Raw genomic sequence first — 19,221 nt, 5'->3', positions numbered from 1 at the left:
AACTTAAAACTCAGCACAATTTAGGTTTTGAGTCATAAATTTTCCGGGTCAACTTGTCCAGCAGATCAATGCTTGAAGGGTTAATGAGACATCTAAAAGTCACTAATTATCTGCATTGGATTTTGTATCATACAGTATTTGCATGTCAAGTGTAAAGAAATGGAACAAAAATGCTGCCATATTATGAATCCTACCATCCTCAAAAGGAAGAACCCGTCGTTTCCATTAAAGCCAAGTCAATACCTAATACAAGTCAAAGCGCATCTGCAAATCTCATTCCAATATGACATCCTTCTTGACAGTTGAGATTTAAAAAACGAAGTCAATAAGAAAAAAACAACCAGACACAGCCATAGCACAGCTTTGGAATCCATGATACCTTCTAGTGATCTCATTTCTTTCCTTGTACCAACTTGTTTTCAGGGTGGCACCTTGCAAATCCTCCTAAAACCAGTGATGTCCATCCGAAAATAAAAGAACAGAAAGGAAAAAGCTCTTCTTATTTACTTTCTTTTGTCTCAGAACCAAATCCTTCTTCTTTTAAGATTTTAAAGATGATGCCTACCAAGCTTGGAGCTGAATTTGACTCTGATTATCCCTTCTCATCTGAAAGTTCATGTATGAGCAGCAAATCGTCATCATCCTCATCATGTTACCAGAAAGAAGATAATAGCTACGAGGCAGGAAGAGAGCTGAAGAGGAAAGTAAAGAAGCTAAGATCATCCAAGCTTGCAAGATTGCCCAGCTTGAAGCTCATCACAAGACAAGCCAAAATTCAATCTGATGATGTTTCTGTCCTGTCTAGTGACGCAGCAAGCTCACAACATTCAGGCATGTCACCAAATTATATGAGGACCACCACTTCTTCAAATGCAAAGAAAGAGAATTTGCAGGCAAGTTACACCCCCCCCCCCCCCCCCCTATTTTTTTTAAAAAGGAAGTTTCGGTAGCAGTGTTTCAAGTAATTGAAATGTTAAATATAGTAAGCCAAATTATTGCCTTTTCCATGCAGAAATCAGCAAGAACTTTGGCAAGGCGATCTAGTTTTAAGCCAGCAAAGAGTTTGACAAGGTTGTCTAGTATAAAATTCAGGAGACCTTTGATAAGGAAATCTTCTGGAGGAACTGACCTGAAGAAAAAAATGAAGAGGTCAAGATCAATCAAGCTTGCCGACCGATCTTCCATTGTTTTTGCAAGTGATGCGGATGCATCGGTGGATTATTTGGAGGCAAAAAACTGTTCTGATGGGAGGAATGTTCATTTTCAGGCAAGTCCCCATCGTGAATCTACTTTGATTAGCAACAATGAGGATAGGAAAAAATCAAGTAATTCAAAGCAGAATTTAGCTTCTTCTGGTAACAACTCTATGAGAGTCATGACAAGAACTTCCACATTGAGAGCTGTAAGGATCTTCACAAAAGTGGCGAGCTTCAGAACAAAGCGTTCTCAAATTCCAGACTCAAGCATCCAAAAAACCACCTGTTCTTCGGCCATCAAAGACTCCAAGTTTCCAAATCATCTTGAGCTGCAACCAGGAGGAAGAAAATCTGAAGGAAATTCGATCATGAAGGTTTGTCCATATAGCTACTGCTCCCTTCATGACCATCGCCATTCCGATGTACCTCCGCTTAAACGCTTTGTATCAATGAGGCGACGTCTGTTAAAGACCCAAAAAAGCATGAAATCAGAGAGTCGATCCTCTCTAAGAGCGAAGCATTCTGGTATTTCAAAGAAGGGAACACAGACAAGTCAATCGGCATCTTGTGGAGACTTGGCAGTTCTAGAAACAGCCCATGACAAGATGGCTGTCTCATCGTCCATTGGCAGAAAAGCTCGACAAAGAGCTGAGTCAAAGAGTGCTCACGGAGGAGATGAAAAAAATTACGGAGATGTAATAAGTGTCACTGAGAACCAAACTCTTCCAGAAGAAGCTGATGAAGGTAGAATTGCTAGTTTGAACTTGAATGTATTTAAAGGTGATTCACAATTGAACACTGCAAAGGAAAATGCTTCAACAAGTGTAGCTGATGAACGAGTCAATAAACCCCGAAGCCTAAGCCTGAATAGATTCGTGGAGTCCACAGAAATCGACAATAAGGTCTCTTCTGTTTCCATTGGTAAACCATCGCAAGAGGAAACAGCATCCTGTGAAGAAAAGAACCAAGATGCTGTGCAAGATTATCGGTTCCTTGGTGCAGATTCTGAGCATGATTATACAGTGGATACAGGCCACAGAAATCCATGGGAGAAACAGAAGCCCATGGGATTGTGGAACCTAATATATCAGCATATGGCATCAGGTGTTGCTGCAGAAGATGGAACCCGACCACATCTTAATAAAGAAGCCAAGGAAGAAGAAGAAGAAGAGAATACATTGCCTGGCATGAGCAAATCTGGTTCTTTTCAGGATTTTTCTAGTACAGATCACAGCATTGGTGAGGAAGATCATGATGAACGCAGCCGGAAGATTCAGCAATACCAATGTGATGCCATTAAGTTGGTGCAAGAAGCATTTGATAGAATACTCTCAGAAATTCCAGACCAGCCAACTGATGATCTATCAGTTACTAGTGACACAACTTCAGACAGGAGGATTGCAGAAGACGATCATGGTGAAGACAGACAATTGAACATCTCAACTTCCTATGATTCATGTGGAGACAGCATGGTGCAGGAACCAGAAGAAACGAGGCTCCAAGCTGATAATGCCTTCCAAAAAGAGAAGGCAGAATCAAGTGTGGAAAGCAAGTCTAACCAGCAAACGCCCAAGAGCTGGAGTAATCTGAGAAAAATACTCATCCTCAAGAGATTCATCAAGGCATTGGAAAAGGTGAGGAACTTCAGTCCACAGAAGCCACGGAATCTAAATGTAGAGGCTGACCCAGAAGCAGAAAAGGTTCATCTGCGTCATCAAACCATGGGAGAGAGAAAAAATTCTGAGGAATGGATGCTTGATCATGCACTTCAACATGTTATTTCTACACTAGCCCCAGCTCAAAAGAGAAAGGTAGCTCTGCTTGTACAAGCATTTGAGAAAGTCACCCTGCCTACAGAAGTTGGTACTTCGCCAAGGTCCAACATAGAAGCTTCTTCTCAAACAACTCCAGTTCAAACCAGCATCGGTGCCTCTGACTGCAAAGGGTCTAGAGAAGGAAAAGAAACTATATTTGGAATCACTCTTTGTAAGACATCAAGCCTTGAAACAAGCTTCAAACAGAATCAAGACCAGGCCAGTGACTTCTACAAAGTGGATGAGCACATTCAAGGTTCTTGTTCTGAGGTGAAAGAAACAAGTTTAAAAAATGGATGCATTCATCTAGCATCGAGTCCTTCGTCTTCAAAGAACACTGCTGCAGAGTTGAAGAATGAATTTTTTGCTTTCAATCTTGGTAATGGTGAAACTAATTCCACTGTTAAAGATGATGAGCCTGATTTCGTCAGCCACTGTTTGGTGGAGGATACAGATTCCAAATTATGTGACAATCCATTGCCAAAGTCAGCTGATGTTCTACGAACTTCTAGTGAGGAACTTGTGATAAATGGGGAAACCCTCCAAGAGGATGCCAAAGAAGCAAGTGCAGTTTCTGCCTCAGAGGTACATGATCGTGATTTTGGATTAAACGGCCAAAAGTCAGACATCAATAACAAAAACAACGGAACTTGTGATGAATCAGATGAACCCAAAAGCCAAACCCTAAAAGATTACGAGGGTTCCATTGCAAATACCGATGTGGTTTCTTCATCTTCAGTTTCTGTGCCACTAAAGGAATCATCTGAAGTTGCTGGAGAAGAAAATAAGCTCCTCCAAGGATCCACCCTGCCTGACGATTCAGAACCACGTTGCACAACTGATGCTGCACATGAAAAGCAGAAACATATGAAGTTCTGGTTCTTGATATATAAGCACATGGTATCAGGCAATGCGACATTACTTGAGGGAGCAGAGAACGAAGAACAAGGGGATGGTGGCAACCAATTGGTTGTAATGAACACATTGGATAATGATGACGCGGGCAACCAAAAGATTAAACTCCAGCAGATTGAAACCATTAGACTGGTAGAAGAAGCAATTGATCAAATCCCTCTTCCAGAATTTCAAGAAGATTCACCAGATGATCAATCAGTTGCCTGCGACATAATTCAAGACCAGGACCAGGAGCACACAGAAAAGAAAGCTGGGGAAGGGGAGGAACCTTTGATCTCATCTTCCTTTGAGGGCACCAATGAAAGCTTTGAAAAATCTGACAGCACAAAAGTAGAGGAGAGCACCACACTGTATCAACAAGAACAGCAGCTCAATTCTGATAACATCAGTGCACAAGAAAAGGCAAAACCAATACCACCAGCAGGAAACAAGCCAAAGCCGGCTATGCAAAACTGGAGCAATCTGAAAAAGGTGATCCTCCTCAAGAGATTCGTTAAGGCATTGGAAAAGGTGAAAAAATTCAATCCAAGGGAGCCACGATTTCTGCCCTTGGACCCTGCAAGTGAAGCTGAAAAGGTTCATTTAAGGCACCAAGACACGGGTGAAAGGAAAAATGCTGATGAATGGATGCTTGATTATACGCTTCAACAGGTTGTTGCTAAACTGACTTCGGCTCGGAAAAGAAAAGTGTCATTGCTTGTAGAAGCCTTTGAGGCAGTCACCCCTATTGGAAGTTGAAAAATACATGATACAGCAGCCCTTTGAGTTATTCTGTAAGGTGAAACACAGCCCTTGTGTTTCCTTTCTGTTATCAGTTCAAAGCCAACAATGTTGCCCACATAGAGCAGCCACTTGATTTCTTTTATTGAAAACAAAAATTGAAGTCATAACGAGTTTACATCTCAGTGTTTGAAAAAACATGCACGTAAGATAACAAGAAGCTGTTAGCCGATAATTATTCACTTTGTCGCATCAGCGATACAGGTTAAATTTCACACAGGAGAAACCTCAGTGGATTTATCATGCATACAAGTGATAGCATTCTAGCAATAGATGAAAGCCATGAATTCAGTAAAGGAGCATAGACTACTATCATTATTGTAATTCTAAAACCTTATGAATGTTTCTCGTGGAGACTGATTAAGAGTTTTGTGACCAAGTGATGTATCTTGTATGGTGTACTTAACAGGATGCCTTCATTGTCAATGAGTCAAAAATAAAATACAATATATGGAATTTTGACCATGATGAATTCTTGAAAGCAAACTTGATTTTTTTTTTTTTTTGGGAGCTTTAATGGCTAGATTCTCTTCAAACTCAGCCAAACCAGTGGCCAGAATACGATCTGCTAAACCATTACAAGCAAAAGGTTGGACATTACTGTTATCCTTTTCTGGACAACTATTACTGTAATACATGATGAGCAAACTACTCCATAAAAAAAAAAAGTGAGTAAATAGTAAATCAATATGTAATTAGATGCCTGATGAACAGGACAGACAAGTGATCCAAATGGGTACCCGGAAGTATCTCCATGAGCAGCCAACCAAGGCTCAACCATGGAAGCACCACAGCTGTCAAAAATATGGCTTTGAGCACCAAATCTTCCACAAGTAGCCAAATTAGATTGTTTTGCAAACCAATTCAAAACCTTGAACCCATCTTCAAAAGCCTCCGGATACATGGTCTCTGGTGCCAATCTATACCCAACAGCCACGACAATAACATCACACAATTTAACTATACTCCGATAAAAGGTATCGCTTCCTACCGATTCATCGCTTCACAAACCCACCACCGTGAAACTGCAGCATCACAAGCAACTTCCGGTCCGGTAAAGTTACCTGGGGGAGGAAAATAGCTGCTGTAATCATGGGTGTAGGCAATGCGGAAGTGACAGAAGTGTCGGGAAGGAAAACGCGGAGGGAAAGAGAAGAGAAGGGGTCGACATGGATGTCTTTGGTAGCGACACTGTCAGTAAAAGAAGGGTTGCTAGCGGGGATGGATTCATGGGGCGGAGACGTTACTCCAAAAGGGCTGGGTTGCCGAGTGAGAGAAGTTTGGGAAGGGAATGTAGAGTTTCACGATTAAGCTTGGCATTTTTTTTCCAGAGATTATCCTTTTTTCACGTCTTTACAAGCAAACTGATTGATTGTTGACTGTTGTGGGGGTGATAATCCTACCGTGTAAAGCCAAAGGAAAGTCTTACTTTTCATAGCTGAATTTTATAGTTACTATTTCCAAGACTTCTAGACAATTGAGAGGCCACCATGCTTGTGCAAAGGTTGTTAGCTAACCAAATATCATGGCCTAACAACCCCTGAATCCTGATTGCAAAGTAAAACTTACGGGAGCTTGCGATCCCCATCAACGCAGGACACAAACATTAGGGTTCCATTCACATATTTCACGTCATCACCTGTAAAAAAAATTGCATTTGTGGACAGATAATAGAGTAGCATCTACGGGGCGGCATAAGAAAGCTCTTTCGGCAGAGTTGCTGGAGTTGAAGGGAAAGAAATGAACTCCAGATCACATTTCAAGTCTGCAGATAGGAGTAGAAATTTTTAGTCAATCTGCTCATTCTGCAGAACCAGCAATCGCAAAAGCAGAGATAAAACTTCCGCAGCAGTTATTTAACTTGGATGGTATCAAGAACCTTAAGGATACTTGGCAGGCCCGTAAGTTTTCCATCGTCCACGGTGTCCATTGATATGTGCTCGGTTCAACATATCCCACGTACTGGTGCATAGAATGCATTCAACAGCTGGTGCTTATTCCATAACGAGATTTGTCTTAATTGATGATTTCATGCTCGATCAAAACTCACTCTACGTGAGAAATCTAGATTGTGAAACATCCATTATAAGCTAAAAACAACCAAATAAAGAACAATCCTTGAACTAAACCACAGAATGACAAATTACACATTATGACAGAAAATTGTAGGGATTGAACCAGCATGAACCATGAAAAGTTTGAGGCAACTCCAAAACTGAAGTTATCTACAGAAAACGGCCTCTCATTTCTGCAATAGATGAGCTTAGAATGTGGCCAGGGCATGCAAGGTAAACAAGCTCCAATTCTTTTGCTGCATCTGGAAATCTCCTGTAGAGCTTCCTCAACCTCATGCCCAGCTAAAACCATTCATCCAGCTGAAAAAGAAACAAAAAGAGAATGATGCCTGCACCTAGGAAGTAAAACACCAAAAATATCTATAAGAATAACATGCATCTCTGTGCCAGTATCATATCAAATTTGAACCAACCACCCCCCTTACTCCATGCAACAGCCTTTTCACACAAAATCCCCATGTTCATAACCTTCCAAAGATGTACAAAATGGGAAACATGAAAAAAATTCAGACATGTTACATATGAGAAAACACGGCCACAAAATTTAACAAAAACAATTTCATGAACTGCCAAGGAGGAGAACAACAATTTATTAAACACACGGTAGAGAATAAAGCAAAATTGTACAGCCAAAAAGACATCCAGTACAAGACCTCAGTTTTGGAAATTGCTTCTGCTTAAACTACATGAAAACATTACAAAAACTACAAACAGTACTTCAGATGCCGTAAAGTTAACAAAAGCAGTCATTTAGGAACTACTACCTTAAAATAAAACGTTTAGGACTTTCTTGTCTAATCTTCTTCTCCATCTTTGTCCTTCTTTTTCTTCTTCTTCTTCTTCTCACTTTTATCAGACTCACCATCAGCTTTTTCATTATCAACGGTTGCAGCCTCTTCAGCCCCTTTGTCTTTCTTCTTTTTTTTCTTCTCAGACTTCTCAGTCTCCTTTTCTTCTAAATTTCCCACTTCAGCATCCTCCTTACTCTTCTTTTTCTTCTTTTTCTCTTTCTTCTCATCTTCACTTCCCTCCACTGGCACTTCCTTTTCAGCCTCGCCACCCTCTTTACTCTTCTTTTTCTTCTTCTTCTTCTCCTTTTTCTCATCATCACTTCCCTCCACAGGCTCTTCCTTCACCTTCTTATCCTTGACACTCTCTTCATTTTCAACTTCTGTTTTAGTTTTCTTAGCAGGAACCTGGGCAGCAGGGCTATCAGAGCTTTCATTCAATTTGCGCTTGCGCCCCTCACCATCTGCCCCATCCTTGTTCTTTTTCTTCTTCTCCTCTTCACCAATCTCCTTCACAACTGGTTCAGCAGCAGCAGCAGCAATTCCAGCTACCATAGAATCTCCGCCAGGAGGCAAAACCAGATTTCTCATCCATTCATGAGGAGTGTTCTCATTTGGCTTCCCATGCTTATCCAACTTCCCCTCGGAAATCAACTTCTTCTTTATCGAAGCCCTTGGCCCCAACCCCCATTTCCTCGGATAAGTATCCCTATCCATCACAACCCTCTTAATCTTTGCCACAACACCGTGATCACAAGTAGCCATAACAGCAGTTGTCATCTCCGCGATTCCCAGGGCAACAGCCTCACCCTTAGTAGTCATCAACACAACTTCCTCACCAGCCTCTATATCGTTCTCGAACCTCAACAGCCCCGGAATCATCAACTTAGCACCATAACAAATAGCATTCACAGCAGAATCCTTAACCACTAACCTCTTATAACTGGTCAAAAGCACTTCAAGAGGCATAATAGCTCTCCTCAAGTAACTCTCATCACGATAATTATCATAAACCCACTGAGCATCCATAACATCATGCATAGTAACCATATTATCTTTCTCCCCTAAGATCCCTGACCTCACCCTCCTCAACTCTTGCATATGCGCACCAACACCAAGAATCAACCCCAAATGCACACACATAGTCCTAACATAAGTCCCCGCCTCACACGAAATCCAAAAAACAACCAAATGCCTATCTGCATCATATTCCAACAACTTACTCTCATAAATTGTCCTAATCCTAAGCTGTCTTTTAACAGCAGAAATCAAGGGCGGCCTCTGAAAAACCGCCCCAGTAAGTGTCTCTAACGCTCTCGCTACTTTCGCAACGTCAGGAACCTTATCATGCAATCTAGCAATACAAACATACTCTTTTCCAGCACCTTGTTGAGATTTAACAAGTCTAGTAGCTCTATCAATACAAACGATTAAATTACCAGTAACTTTAGGGTCTAATGTGCCACTATGACCAGTTTTTTCGACACGTAAAATCCTCTTAATCCAAGCAACAACTTCATGTGAAGAAGGGTTTGCTGGTTTATCAAGATTCATAATACCATACCTGATGTATTCGGCAAGTGGACGCTTGAGTGGTGAGTGACCAGATGGAAGTGGAGTGTAGTGTCCAGTTCTTACATTGAGTCTGTCATAGTTTTTCAAAAGGATTGGCCACTGTGAAGTGTCGATCGTTGGGGTGAAGTTTTGAGGCTTGATCATGAAATCTTTGTCAGTGTCTGTTGTTGGGTTAGCGTCTGTTTGGGTTTCTTGGGTTTTTTTCTTGTGTTTTTTCTTCTCAGAGCGAGAAAGCTCGACTTCAGACATGGTGGTGGTCAATGTTAGTAGAGAGGGAGTGTCAGTTTCTAGGGTTTTGGCGGACGCTTGTAAAGGAGAGGAAGGGTTTAGAGATGGAAATGTGGATTTATAGGGTTAGGGTTTTGGGGGGCTTCGGGGGCTAGGGTCTATGATGGCTAGTTTAGATGGGCTAGGGATTCTGTGGCTGTTAGGCTCAGTTGGTGCAAACCAAATTGGCCCAGAGGTTTGTTAAGACCGGTTTACTTGGGGCTAGACTCAAGTTAGGAATGCAAATTTGCCCAATCAAGCACATGCCCGTCTGGGCCCGCCTACAAAAAAATTACAAATATTAAACTAAATGCGGTCCATGAGAATTAATTTAAAATAATATTAAATTAATTTAAAATAATATTATTTTAATTTTTTAAAAAATAATAATAAAATAATGTGTTTTGAAAAATAAAATAAAAATCAAACAAGTTTAATAGTCAACCGGTTTATAAGTTTACTCATCATTTAATGTTATGACAATTATCCATAATTAAGTCATATAATTATATGAGGAAAGAGAGTATAATTACAGTTTTTTTAATATTTTTTTCCTGAAAATTTCAGGCATTTACTTGATTAAAAGCCTATTTTGTGTTGCTGTTAAATTGTTATATTAAAATTTTAAAAATTTTTTGTTTTAAAATAATTTTTTTTATTATCTTATGACAATTATCCACAAGTCATAGAATCCAGACTCCTTTAGGTCATGAACGAATATGGATTTTGAATGGCCAATCATGACAAACTTTAGTCTAAGTTTTTAATAAATAAATAAATAGTATCATTGTTATATTATTTTATTTTTATTAAATATTTATAAATATATCGCACAAGTCTCCCGTGATACATAGGAGTCACACAATCAATCATAGTATCATTCAATATATCAATCTACATGTAATTCAAATGCAATTCTAATTGTTTTCTATGGTTAAGACGCATGACGTACTTATGTGTTAATTTTAACCAATAATTAATATTTTTCCATGTATTAGAAAATTAATACATAAAATTAATGGACCTTTATTGCCACGTATGCAGATAGAAAAAACTAAAACATTGATATTAACATAGATTTATTAAAAAAATATTTTTAATTAAACCAATATAAAGCCCATATCATAAGTTTCAAATTAAAATGCACGTTGAATATTTCTCAGTGAAATGTTAAAGAAAAAAAAACAAGAAGATTATCTCTTGAACTAAATCAACCCACATCAAGATCCTTCAGGTTTTTTAATATTTTATTATAGTACAGGAATTGTATTATGTGAACTCTTATTATTTTTCAATTAAGTTTTTTTCCTTAATAAAATTATAAAATTAAGTGATATCAAATTCAATATATATCAAGAAAATAAAGATATTATATATTTTTTAAGATTTATATTACATTTTATTTTAGTCTGAGGATAAAAAAATTTATAAATCCAATTTCAATCAATAAAGAAATTAAATACCAATACCAAGCTGTAAGAAAATCTATAAAATTACACTAAATTAATCAGTATAAAATCTATACTATTCATGTTTTAAACACAATAGGAATGACACAAATAAACATACTGATACCAACTATAACAACACTCAATTTTTTTTTATTTGTGAAACATTAAATAATGATTTTACACACACACGAATGATTTATCAATTAAAAGCAGTGATGTCTTGAAAAGTCCGTGTCCAAAAGTACGGGACATGTACGAGATGTTAAGTAGAGATTATTTTTTAAAATATTATGGTTTAGAAATATATTAAAATAATTTGAAAATATTAAAGAAAAATTAATTTAATATTCAAATAAAAAAATTAGAGAAATAGCAAATGAATTTTGCCTACGAGATTACGGCTATAAACAATATTATAAGATAAATAAGGTATCTGAACCATAAAAATTATCTTTTTCATGTGTTATCTTCTTAAACACAATGATGACTTAAATAGTTTTTATCTAAAAGTATGGAGAGGATGATTTAACTATTAAAATTGTTTTATCCGACTAGATGACTATGAATAAAAGGAATCCAAGAAAAATATTCAATTAGGATAATTGAATGCTCAAGAACTAGATTTTCTGCAGTTTTAATAATAAAAATATAAAATCTTTTAGCATATAGTTAATTGAAGAAAGAAGGTTCAAAGGAAACAGGAATCAATAAAGTTCTGCGCAAGAAAGAAGCTTCTACTTCTAGTTTCCCCAAAGTCAAATTAACAATCAAGATTCGAAGCCTTCTTGCTATAAAACACCTATTCTCCGTGTAAGACTAGGACTTGAGGCTCAAGCCAAGGGACCAACTCTTCTTTCCCTTCTCCATATAAATATATACACATAAAGAACACAAGAAATCACACGCAGAAAAAGTTCAAACTTGGTTCTAGATTTGGAGCTCTCATGGCTGGCCTTCAATATTACTTCTTTCCTACAGATTTCTTCTATCCTCGTCCACCGTCAGCTGCTAAAGAAAGTGTTAGCAGCCCAGTTCAACGCATTCAACCACAAAAAGGAGACGCCGAAGATCGTGACATGGAACAACACAAGGCCATGATGGTTCGATACAAGCATGACGACCAAAGCAACCTACCCCAGCTCTCTGCTTCAACAGCAATAGTCCCCTCTCCATGCATAATCAAGAGTGAGATTCGCAGGAAACGGTTGAATAATTAACATTGCTTAATTTCTACTGGGATTCTTGCAATTTAACACCAAATTGACCTTGCTGATTTTCTTTGTATTGTTTTACATACAGGAATTGTTGAATACCGAACTTTTCTTTGGGTTAACTAGTTATTTCTGTCTAATATTCTTGATTAAAGTTTCCTTTTCAATTATTTTGTTTAGTGTAATGCAAGTTCTCTCTCTCTCTCTCTCTCTCTCTCTCTATATATATATATATATATATATATATATATAGAGTTCTTATATTGAGAGAAGGCATTAAAGTTGTGTAGTTCCATCGACTCTTATTTTGCCTGAGCTTTTAGGTTTTTGTTTTCCATCCTCCCAAGGAATGCTTGAAAAGATCAAACCAATATGTCAGAATATTTGTGTACCTGTAGCAGCTTCATTTATTTTACCACTCGTGTTTTTTCGAAATTGAAATCACTTTTTCAGTTCGAAAATAAGTGTGTGTGATGAATGATTATAGTGTTTTTGTGATTGTAATTTTAAAAAATAATTTTTTAAAAAATATTTTTAATTGTAGTTTTTAAAAAAATACTTGTTTTATTAAAATTATTGTGAAATAGATTTTTTTATGCAAAATAAATAAAAAACATGTTTTCATAAAAAAAAAAAAAAAAAATTAGCTTTCATAAAATTAAAGTTTAAAACACACATAATTGTATTATATATCAAGCCCTTTTAAAGAAAACAGAAATTATTTAATTAACCATAAAGTTTTTTCTCATGGTTGGTCAAAAATAAAGGCTACCAAACAAGTTTTACGAGTTTAATCTTCTTCATAGTTTTGAAACCCGACCCGGTAATCGATCCAATCTAATAATCAGATCATGGATTAAATGGGTTGATCCGGGTTAACCCGGGTCAACCTAAAAAAAAGGAGCCAAAGAGAGTCAGAGACAGAGAGAGGCGCTTTTTTCCTGTGGCGTATATCTATCCCTCTATTTATTTTCTAACTCCCCTCTCATATACATTAACAGCCTGTTAATAACAAGTGTTAAATTTTAACACAAATCACCCACTCTCTCTCTGTCTCTCTAGCTCCAATGGAAGCCTCGAAAAAAATCCTCCACAAGAATTCAAAGGACCCCAAGCCCCAAGAAAGAATAAGGGTCGAGATTAGGGCACATTTGATGGAGAAGCCGCTGGAGCACGTTTTCAGGCAGGGGTGCCCTGCTGCTGTTGTTGTGAAGAAAAAAAAAATGAGCTCTTTTTTTTGTGAATATGGCAGCTGAGGTGAGCTCTCTGGTAAGGCTTTTGAGTGGATACATAGATGATAGATGATAGGAACGTTGTGGTGATTCTGTAGAGAGCGAATCTCAAGAATTGGATCTCGATTTGCAAGTGCCAAGTGAAGAGATTTTATATGTTTTTCATGCCTGTTTAAAATTATGATTTTTTCTTCTTTTCATTTTCTTTGAATTGAAATTTAAGGGCTTTACAATTTCTTTCTGTTGCCGCGAAGATATTTTTTATTAAATGATTTACTTTGAAATCCTGTGCTCTTTGATATCCTCAGTTTGGTTTCTGAGAAAATGTAGAAATAGAAAATAAGAGTCCAAAACGACGTGGTTTCACGTCCATGTACATTTAAAAAAAAAACAGAGAGGCCAGGTCTCAGCCGGGTTTACCCGGGTTTTGCCGGGTCAACTCCTCATCAAGTTTTTACTTAGACTCGGACCGGTTCTAGGCCCGGGTCGGCCGGGTTCCTGATCGACCTGCTGGGCCGGTCCGAATTTCAAAATTATAATCTTCTTCTTCTTCTATTTTTTCTTGACTTCTATCTCAAAATAACTTCTTCTTCTTCTTCTATTTTTTCTTGACTTCTACCTTAAAATAAGCTATTTTTAATTTAAATATATTAAAATAATATATTTTTTATTTTTTAAAAATTACTTTTAATATTGACACATTAATCTAAAATTATTAAAAATATTAATTTAAAACAAAACAAAAAAAAAATAAATTTTTAAAAATACTTTTAAAATATAAAAACAAACAGATGTAATATTCTTTACTTGTTCCTTCAAGTTGCTAGCAGGGAATTATTGATTTTAGCTTGAACTTTCAAAGTGCCGATTCATTATTGATTTTTAGTATAAAGATTAAAGAAAATATAAACTTTAACATGTCGGGGAGGATGATGGAATCCTATTTCTGTGTATTTAGTGTGTATTTGGTGTCAATCTTTTCGTTAGGTTTTTATACTTTTTTTTTATTTAAGTTGTTAATATGTTTTTCTATTTTAATGTCTGTTGTTATTTCATACCAAAGAAGTGATTCTTGATGTAAAAATTATTGAATAATAATAATAATAATAACAGCATATATTCAAATAAAAAAATTAGCAACTTAAGTAAAATTAAAAATGAAATTTATAAAAAAAAATTGAAAATAGATCACACAAATATAAAAATAATAAAAGTTTGTCACCAATATACATTTTTCTCTCATTCCCAAAAATATTCTGGGGTTAGACTTCTTAGAAAAAAAAAACATTAATCGATATACTATATCGTTATTCTTTATTCATATTATTTTAAAATACCCTCCCTTCAATTTCTCTTGTCGTGCAAAATAAGCTTTAAATAAAGGTATTGTTGGAAATATCTTTGACACGCATCATTTTAGCATTAATAAAAATAAAAAAATCAGGTAATTTCTTTGTCGTTTGTTGAATCATGATTGACGGCTGATCACCAAAATGCTAAAGGTTTTACTTTTACCTTATTATGAATCACTATTTATTTAAATAGTTTTTTAATAATATTTATATATTTTTTAATTTCATTCTAATTATTTAGTATTTTTTTATTAAATACTGCATTTTATTATTTGTTTCAATTTATTTTCTATCGACTTATTTTAACTTTAAAACTCGAGTTTCGAGTTTAGCTAATTAACTTGATTAGCTTACATATTTTTTTAATTAATTTTTTTTTAAAAATTTATCATTTAAAATTTTATTAATTTAGAGTTGTGCTTCATGTTTTGTTTTGATTTAATTTCTATAAGATTATCTTAGTTTCATGATTCGAGTTACAAGTTTAGATGGGTAACCTGAGTTAACTTTAGTCATTTGTTTTAGTTCTTTTTCTAAATTGAATTTTATTTTTTAATTTTATCATTTAATATTTGATTAATTGAAAATTATGCTTCACAATTTGTTCTGATAAGTTTTTTATGGGGTTATTCTAATATCATGACTTGAGTCACATGTTTGATAGATTAACCTAAGTTGAATAAGTTTTTTTTTTTCCTACTAGGTTATATCAACCTAATGGCTTAAGTCACATGTTTGATAGATTAACTTAAGTTGAATCAATTTTATTTTTATTTTTTTGCTTTCTACTAGGTTATCTCAACCTCATGGCTTGAGTCATACGTATAGCAGGTTAACCTCAATTGACTCAGATTATTTTTATTTTATTATTTAATATTAGATTGATTATGAATTGAGTTTTGTAATTTGTTTTGATTTTTTTTCTATGGGATTATATTGATCTCATGATTTATATCACGAGTTTGAAAAGTTAATTTAGATTGACTCTAGTTATTTTTTTGCTTGTTTTTTTAATTGATTTATTTTTCAATTCTATCCTTCAATATTTATTTAATTAAAAAATAAGCTACATAATTTATTTTGATTTGATTTCTATAAGATTATCATAATTTTATAAAAAGGCTTGTAAATACAGGTGTTCAAAAAAATCAAGCCATATATAATATTTACATTATCTAACATAACTTAACTCATCAAAGTAATATAATATAGATATTACAAATAATAACTGGTAAAAAGTTCATCATAATTTTATTTAATTAAATTATTATTTTTTATTGGTTATTCAAATTATTTTTTACATCTATTAAATCAACTTTCAGCTAGCTTTATTTTTTTTACTAAAAATATAAATATTGCTTTGATTTCTTTATTAAAAAAACGATTTGAACAGCAACGTGGAACACGTGATAATGATCAAGATTCTGAAAAATATGTAAGAGTCAAAAAGTAAAAACAGCACCAAGAAAGAAACCCAGAGAGTGCAAAAAAACTAGCACTCGCCTTTTCTTTCAAGTCCCAGGCCGAAACATCCGCCCTCTCCCCTTCTATAAAAATATCAAGGGCGAAGCACAACACTTTCAACCAAGAAAACAGAGCTCTCAACAAAAAGAGAATCTCACTAGACACCTCTTCCTAGATTCTTTGTCCTGCTAAGTTTTCAAGATCTCTGGCAGTACTCTTACCAACCATCTCTTGATCTGAAAGCTTAATTTTCATGGCTGGTCTTCAGTACAACTTCTTCCCCACAGATTTCTTCTACCCACGTCCACAAACTGTGAAAGTAGACACCGCCGCCGCCACGCAGAAAAGCGCCGCTCTTCCCTTGCAGATTCAAGAGCGAGAAGTCATGATCACTGATGATCTTAAGCCCAAACACCACCCCGCAAGCTTAGTTCTACACAACAACAAGCATGGCATCAAGATCGGTACTCCCATGAACAAGCGCACTGCATGATTTAGCAAGCTTTTCAGAGAATCCTCTGCAAATCCATGTTTTTGTTTGCTGTGTAGAGATTTGGGTTCTCTCCATGTAGAACAGATGGAAGGAAAATTCCCCTGTTTTCTTGGCTTTAAGTTCTCTGTTTCTAGACATATGTATCCTGTAATCTCAACTGGATTGAGTTTGATCCAGATATATTTAATCAAAGTTTGATCAAAGGAGCTTTTCCTGTCACTAACGTTGATTGCACTGTGAAGAGGGACTGGTGTTCTTAATCGTTTGTAATAGTATCAATTCATGCTATTACTTTTATATTTATCATTAATATTTAAGAACTTGGATGTGTTTCCAGTCTCTGACTCTGTTTCAAGAGCCCTGTAATTGAATTTATTTTGCCTTTTGCTCACAAGATTAAAGAAAACAAAAACAACATGTTTTTTCCGTAGAGTAACATGAATTGATTTTTTGGGAGCATGAAATTCTTGTTGGGAATTGGTGAATGATTTTCGTTGCCTTGCATTGATGGCTGCCAATGGTCCCTGCGTCCTTTTCACAGGAGAGCAGAACAGGACCACCATGTTTTTAATTGTAGAATATCTCACAAGGAGGCACAACTCAATTTTTGACTTATGGTTTATGGCTAGGAAACACGGCGTGCAGCTGCATCACGAACAAGAATATTTGCACGAATATGCCGAGGAAACCATATTTTCAGGCCGCCATATCAATTAACGCCCCAAGCATGATTTAGGTAGTAAAAGGAGAATGATTCAGCTTGCATTTTCTGGTTCACTTGTAACCACGATACAAAAATAATTTGGTTATAATATCGTTTTATTTTTTAAAACCTTCCTTGATTTTGATTTGACCGAAGTTAAATTGGTTTGTTCATATCGATCAGGTTATAAATCAATCTAATAATATAAACTACATTTGATAATGGTTATAGTTTTTTTATTTAACTTAGACTTGTTTATTTCGCCGTTTAAAGGTATTTTTAAAAAAAATTAAATTTTTTAATTTTCTTACTTCAAATTAATATTTTTTTATGTTTTAAAATAATTTTTTAAAATAAAAAATATATTATTTTAATATATTTTCAAATAAAAAATATTTTTAAAAATAACCGTAACTATACTCCCAAACATGCCCTCGAAATCCAACTCCAATCACGAGTTTTCAATGTGAACCAGATTTACCAACAACAGTTCAAACATTGACTTTTTGAAATCATATGCGTAGCATAAACATGTGCCGACTAGCATTTCCAACCTTGATAGAGAAGTTAGGCAGAAACGTGATCAAATAAAAAAAGAAAGATTAGCTATCAATATGAATTAACCAGGCAAGCTTGCCTATTTCTTTGGTTCTTTCATTGTTATTTTATTAGGCAATGTTCTTTCAGTATTTTTAAATCCAACAAAGAAAAACTTTTGAGATCTCCCATGGACTCGAGACTCCAACAACTAACAGGGAGTCTTGAGATTTTTGAAACATTAAATTTTTTTAAAAAAATGGTTAAAGTATTGCTCTTAAAACAGTCAGCTTCAGCGACCTTTTTTTTTTATGAGAATTTTCCAACCTCTTTTTCTTTGATTAGACATATGGGATTTTTTATTTGGTGGGTCGAATTTGGTAAATCATCTGTTTAAACGAATCGGGATGGTGGCAAATTATGAGTGGATACCATTCATCAAGACACTATATATCTACAATCTAATTATGGACAAAAAAATAGTTTCCAAATAAAGAGGGATGGATCAAAAATACTTGGGATGATCATTAGGAACTCATTTTACATCCATTGATTTTTTTTATCTTATTTGATAAAATATCAAATCATAATTATCAATTTTTTTTATTAACGTGAGTGTTTGAACCAGTTTATGTATACTTCGACTAATCTCATGGGCCTTGAAGCTAACGACCGTGTAAGTCTTTATTAGTCATCATATTAGCAACTACATGACTCGAACTTGAAATCACATGAAGAATAAATCTCTTAGTTTCAGACTCTTACGATTGGATCATCTACTAGATGGTTAGTGGATTGATTATCAAACTTAATTAATTTAGTGGATTGATCGGATGACCTAATAATCTAGAGTCTAATAAAAATTAAGTTTTTTATTAAATCATGTTGAGATCTGATTTAATATAACTGAATAATCTATATATATATAAACTTAAATCGTTAAAGTTTATCATTAATTTTTAAATTCCTTGTAAGAAGCCCGGAGGCCTCCGTCATCAGATTTGGCTTAAGAGATTGAATGGCCTGCATTTTCTTATGCTTCTTCCCGCATGCCTGCCTGCGTATGCTGTAGTATTAGTTTATTATCGATCATCTCGTACGGGGAAAAAAGCAGAACTTCTTGAAGTCGGTCGCACTTGACGAGTTATTTCAATTAAGTTTTTAATAACATGATTTATCCAATTAAATTTAATATAGAATAACTGGGTCAACATCAAAAACCTTTTTTAAAAAAAGATGAAACTATATAATTTTAATAAAAATAATTTATCTATGTTGACAACTCAGTGACCGATGTAAAAGCAAAAATAAATAAATAAGAAAACTATATTTTAAACCATTTTTTTTAAAAAATAAAAACTATATAAA

The 19,221-nt window shown here is 35.2% G+C and overlaps 2 protein-coding genes across 2 annotated transcripts; one reads left to right on the top strand and one right to left on the bottom strand.

The window, feature by feature from the left end:
- The first annotated feature begins 191 nt into the window (after positions 1-191).
- LOC133689701 (calmodulin binding protein PICBP-like) lies at positions 192-4,823 on the top strand. The gene is made up of 2 exons (XM_062109693.1): positions 192-893; positions 1,013-4,823. The coding sequence occupies exons 1-2, from the start codon at positions 555-557 to the stop codon at positions 4,661-4,663; spliced, it is 3,990 nt and encodes a 1,329-aa protein (XP_061965677.1). The 5' UTR covers positions 192-554; the 3' UTR covers positions 4,664-4,823.
- A 1,987-nt stretch (positions 4,824-6,810) lies between these two features.
- Positions 6,811-9,478, bottom strand: LOC133689702 (H/ACA ribonucleoprotein complex subunit 4). The gene is made up of 2 exons (XM_062109694.1): positions 7,545-9,478; positions 6,811-7,080 (listed from the first exon to the last, which is right to left on the bottom strand). The coding sequence occupies exon 1, from the start codon at positions 9,390-9,392 to the stop codon at positions 7,575-7,577; it is 1,818 nt and encodes a 605-aa protein (XP_061965678.1). The 5' UTR covers positions 9,393-9,478; the 3' UTR covers positions 6,811-7,080; positions 7,545-7,574.
- Positions 9,479-19,221: the final 9,743 nt, after the last annotated feature.

The sequence above is a fragment of the Populus nigra genome, chromosome 3 (assembly GCF_951802175.1).
Source record: "Populus nigra chromosome 3, ddPopNigr1.1, whole genome shotgun sequence".
Lineage (NCBI taxonomy): Eukaryota > Viridiplantae > Streptophyta > Magnoliopsida > Malpighiales > Salicaceae > Populus > Populus nigra.
This window is presented reverse-complemented; position numbering and strand designations above follow the sequence as displayed.